Genomic DNA, 5,359 nt, shown 5'->3' with positions numbered 1-5,359 from the left:
GTTATGTCCTGCCTCCTTTTTAAGCAAACGATCGAATGAATTTTAACCCACGGTGAGATAATAAAGTTAATCAAATCAGCTCTATTTGTAACCTTTCTGTCTGCAAGGCTGTAAACATTTCACCTTCCTGAACACGGCTGGTGTTGCCAGCCCCATGCTCCAACAAACTGAACCATCAGAACAGTAGTACATTCACATCCATCATATAAACACCACATGAAGCAGACAACTCATGAATGTACCCTTTTTTTTATTGGACTTATATAGAAATCATTTTTCTAAACAAAGTAGCACCGTTACTTAAGTTTTACTTTATCGTGTAGAACTGTCAGAAAAATAAAACTCTCGATACATTTTCAAATCTTGTCTCTGCAAATATAACATTAGTATTTGACGCGAGGTTAAAGGCCCTTTATCATAAAATAAAATATACTTTGTTCTTAAACTTTGCTCAATAAAGTACATTTACACTCAAGTAACAGCACCTACATATACATAAACAAGTGGTAAACAAATGTAATAAAATAGAAATATTAAAACTATAGTGGTGCAACAGAAGTCTGTAAGTCCCACTGGAATCTAATTCATACAAATTTTTAGAAAGCATAAATGTTTTTTTGTTCTTTTTTGTTTGACTTACTAAGTTTTATACATTTCAACATTTCGTAATAATATAGAATAAAATATGCTTTATATTACTGAATAGAAAATATGCTGGGTGAAGCGATTTAAAAGACATTTTTTGCTGAACCTAGAAAAAGTCCATCCCAACAGAATACTGTCAAATGTAAATACACATCCTTGTGGTTCTTGTATTTCATCCCACAGTCTGTGTGATATTCAAATAATACAGTGATCATTGCCATAAGGTCATACTAAAAAATAAAACATATTTGAACCCAGCTACAAAAAAGTTCACTGAACTTAAATAAAAAATATCTGTAAACATCTTTGCAATACGAAATATAATCTTTCAAGTCAAAAAAGAATAACATACTTCAATCTGTATTAACGTAATTAATATTACAACTTTTTCATCGACATGGAATATTTTCCCATTCTATACATATATAAGCAGGATATGTTGTTGTACTCCCTCACATGGTTGGCTGACCTTAAACTGCAGTATCTTCACCTTACAAGAACTTAAGAAGCCGATGTCCTGACAAACTTGTCTCCCTCCGACATTAGTGAAACAGGAAGGCTTTTCTCTGCTAACAGTCTGACCAAATGACTCTTAAGTACCTCAGTCCAAGACCTTTCTGCCTTTCTCCTAACTTCATAAATGTTGTGTACAATTCATTACTACGACTACTGATTACTATGCTGGAGTATTTTAAACATGCATTTGTAGATGTTGAAAATATCTTTCTCCCTCAAGCTACAGTAAGTTATAAACTATTCCGACGGAGCCCTGATGAGGGTTGTCTATCCCTTTTTTGGATACTGCAGCTTTCCTATACATACATATGTATATACACAAACATATATCCCCATACAATAGGATCCTTTCAAGCAGAACAAGAGTCTTGTTTTAGTTGTGGTTGTTGCTATCGTAGTCAAGACCCAGTCATCTTGGTAATATTGTCAGTCAAGAAAGACTTGGTCATCTTGGTAATCAATGTTCATCTTGGTAATAACATCATAGTCAGAGAGTCATAGAGACAACGTCTTATGAAAATATACGTATGGCCTGAGTGACCCCTGTGTGGCACACGGGGCATTTGGGCTCACTCCTCTGGCAGATGCGGTTGGCACACTCCATACAGAACAGGTTGTGGCCACAGGGCACCAGAGCTGCAATTACCTCGCTCTCAAAGCACAAGGAGCAGTCGCGGCTGCCCTTTCGGCTGGTGGAGGAGGAAGAGGATGAAGAGGAGGCTGAGGAGTCGCAGGGCACCCCGGGGAGGTGGGGCCCGGGCAGAGAGGCCATGCCATTGGAGCTGGGGTACCCGTGGAAGCACCGGGGGCCTCCTCCTGGGTCGCTGCGGACTCTCCGGGCCAGGGGGTGATCGGTGGGTCCTCCGGCGTGGTTGTTTTGGAGGGGCGGAGACAGGCGGGGCTGGGGGGTACAGCCGCCGTTCATCCTCCTCTGGCTCGTCGCCATCCCGTTGGCGTTCGTGGAAGCATTGGCTGATGGGTAGATGGCAGAGGAGGTGGAGGTAGGGGAGCTGGAGGATGAGGAGGAGGGAGTCATCCCCCGCTCGTACTGGGACCAGAGGAGGCCGGGCGGGGCCGGCGTGGGGTTGAACCCAGGCGAGGTGTCGCTGAAGGTCATGTCAGTGCAGTCGGGCGAGATGACGTCACCACCATAGACAAAGCCATTCCCGTTGGTGTTGATGTTCAGGTTGTTGTTGTTGTTGTTGCCGTTGCTGGCGGTGTAGCTGAGCGCCGGGGAGGGGGGGCTGTAGTCCGCCATGCGCGAGCCGCTGTTGGTGCCGAAGTAGGAGTCTGTGGACGCGCTGCCCAGGGAGGATGATGAGTCGTTGCGGTAGTTGGAGAAAGGTTTGCGTCCCGACGTGGTGGCAGCGCTCTGCGGGTTACTGGGCTTGGACCATAGGGTGGGGTGGCCATGAATGTCAAACCCAACGTCCGTGCCATTGGCATGGAAGTCGTTCTCGTCCTGGAGCTCAATGAGGCCACCAGTCCGCATGGTGATGTGGGCCTCGATCTCCTCCCGAGCACGGTCCACGTTCTCAGGCATGCCCGTCACCTCGAACACGGGCTCCTTGTCCCGGCTGGGAGTCACGATGTAGGTGTGGGTTGTCTGCTGGATGCGCTTGATGGTGGCCCCCTTGGGACCCACGACCAGCCCAACAACCCTGTAAGGAACCCGGACTTGGATGGTGGTCTGGCCTGGTAGGTTGGGGGGTCCAGGGGCCGGGGTACCACCTCCCGTTGTCCCATTGATGCTTGTGTTCTTGTTCCGGGAGGCCCGGATCATGGAGAAGTGCTCAGCCGCAGAGATGATCTCTCTCCTTGCCATAGCGACATCTTCCCTCCTCCCGGTCACCACGAACACCGGCTCCTCGCCACGCACGGGCGTCTTGATGTAGGTGTTGGTCTTGGCTCGTAGGGCTTTGATTTTGCATCCTGTGGTCACACAGGAAAAGGGGACAGTAAGTGCATGTCAAAATGTTGAGGGACAAAAAACATCATGTGACTGGTTTGGAAATGTGGTCGATGTGCTGCTTGAAACAGCAGGGATGTGTGAGTTTGTGCTTTTATTCTCAGCTATTTCAAAGGCTAGAAAAACAATTCACCCTATCTTATCTGGGATAAATTCAAACCACATGCTCTACACTATCATGTCCATATGCCAGATGAGGTCAAAAATAGCACAAGTAAATGGGTGGGGGGATGTGTGCAGAATCCATGATTTTCCCTTTGCACAGCAGCATATGATAGGAGAAATGCAAAGGAAATATCCACTAACTGTCAAGATACATTTTATTTAATTAAAATGTATCTTGGGATTATATGAACATAGATAATTCTACTTGGTCGATTCAATTTCCGGGCATAATTGCATAAAGTTCTGTTCCAGCCGCCTCCAGGTGTAACTATATTATAATTAAAAATGGGGAACAGTTGAGGAAAGCAGCCGAGGATTGAAAAATCCCTGGCGTCGTGGGCTGAGGCAGAAGCCTATCTGGGACAAGAGTGTTATAACATGACAAAGGGAGTGAGTCCCTTGTGGAAATATAACACTCCCCGTCAGAGCGCTGCCTGTCTATATGATCACTACCGTAGCAGACAAACTATTCCTTCGCTTGCCTTTGTTTTGCCGAGGATAACAACTGACATATTGCAGTGGAAGGGAGGTGGAAACCCATATTCTGCACGTATGTGTAACAGCAAACTAACGCCCAGACTATACTAACCTACAGTCAGTCAGTGTAACATGGACTCTGGCCAGCTGCTGGCTATAGCTGCAAGATTGTATCCTAACAAAGAAACAGCGAAAAGCAAATACAGTAACCTCCTCACCTTGTCTGCCGACGATTTCAGCTACATGCTCCGAACTAGGCACAGGGACACATTCGGTCATATTGACACTCTTTTTCCGGCTAGACTCGTTGTCATATAGCCCGTTCTCGTCGTTGTCCAAGCCGAGCAAGGAGAGCTGGTCCAGGGCTAACTGCAGGGCTCTCTGGTCGTCCAGGGCGTTCTCCTGGTTGCTCCCATTCCTCTCCATCTCCGCGAACAGTGAGCTAGGCATCTTTGCGTTTTTGCAGTCTGGAGCAGTGAGCGCAGACAAAGAGGGAAAACACGGAAGCTGGGTAGGAAAAGGAGTGATGATGGGAAAATGGGGCACCCGACCGGTTTCAAGCCAATGGTGCAAATCAGTGCGCTTTTTTCTTTCTCCTCTCACAGTTACAAAATCAGTGCAAGCAATCCGCCCTACCAGAAAGGGACCTATTTTCTTGTTGATGAGCCCGACTCCCGAAATGTGCCTTGAGAAGGGCACAGAAATGCCTATTCCAGAGTTATAGGTTAGCTTTGATGGAACGCCGGCGGTGGTAATATTCCTTCACAGAGCCCCTCCCAACTGGACTCACACACTCAGCTCTTTTCTGTTCTGTCTGACTTGCTGCAGAGCCAGACAGCACTACTGGGGGATATGTGCGAATGACGTCACCCACCAGGGCAGGGTCGGTGCGGCGCTGCTTGGTGAATTTGCATAGCCGGAACCGATTGGACAGGCGCGGTGGATGGGAGGTCACAGAAGCGCTTCCCCAGTCCCTGAAAGAAATAGCCTGTACTCCCTCCTTTGTTGTCTCCCTACAACAAAACGCAGTCTTTTTTTGATAAGAAAAGAAATGCGTTTATATTCCGACTTCCTCATGAGGAGCTTTGTTGTTTATGCCTACTGTGCAATAAATAGTGGTCTCTTCCTGAGCGCCCGCATGTTTATTACAAGCGCATGTAAATAAATGAGGTCATGCGGTTATTATATCCCCATGTGGCTTTTCTTTGTGTGTCAAATAGCACATTTTCAATCAAAAAAAAGCTTTTGTCGGCTGATTGCATGCGTCGCTTTGTTATTTTTAAAATAAATATGCAAACTACCCAATTTACACATAGGTCTATGCGTCAAAATGAGACGTATCATTTTAAAAAACATAGCGCGTAATTGTATATAAAACATAAAATATGTAAATGGTTTACTTATAAGTGGTCAATGCTATGAGGCCAAAACCCAGACATTATATTACTATCATATGTCAAATGATAAGCTTTTTTAAATCCATTTATAAAAACGTGTGTTGCAGGGCATGCCCAGACATGAGCTTTTTGTTTTGTTTTTCTCTGGCAAGACCCCTCTCTCTCCCTCCCCCTCTCTCCTTCTCTCTCT

The 5,359-nt window shown here is 45.8% G+C and overlaps 1 protein-coding gene across 1 annotated transcript; it reads right to left on the bottom strand.

The window, feature by feature from the left end:
* Positions 1 to 230: 230 nt before the first annotated feature.
* Positions 231 to 4,790, bottom strand: LOC118936663 (RNA-binding protein MEX3B-like). Its single transcript, XM_036981206.1, has 2 exons — positions 3,991 to 4,790; positions 231 to 3,093 (listed from the first exon to the last, which is right to left on the bottom strand). Exons 1-2 carry the CDS (start codon positions 4,220 to 4,222, stop codon positions 1,673 to 1,675), a joined length of 1,653 nt encoding a protein of 550 aa, XP_036837101.1. The 5' UTR covers positions 4,223 to 4,790; the 3' UTR covers positions 231 to 1,672.
* Positions 4,791 to 5,359: the final 569 nt, after the last annotated feature.

This window comes from Oncorhynchus mykiss, chromosome 6 (genome assembly GCF_013265735.2).
Source record: "Oncorhynchus mykiss isolate Arlee chromosome 6, USDA_OmykA_1.1, whole genome shotgun sequence".
In the NCBI taxonomy this organism is placed as follows: domain Eukaryota; kingdom Metazoa; phylum Chordata; class Actinopteri; order Salmoniformes; family Salmonidae; genus Oncorhynchus; species Oncorhynchus mykiss.
This window is presented reverse-complemented; position numbering and strand designations above follow the sequence as displayed.

Bases quoted from the DNA above. Each gene is read 5' to 3' on its own strand.
- LOC118936663 (XM_036981206.1), bottom strand. From the start codon at position 4,222: ATGCCTAGCTCACTGTTCGCGGAGATGGAGAGGAATGGGAGCAACCAG. The intron at 3,094-3,990 runs GTGAGGAGGTTA...GTGTGACCACAG, and splicing joins TGAAATCGTCGGCAGACAAG to GATGCAAAATCAAAGCCCTA.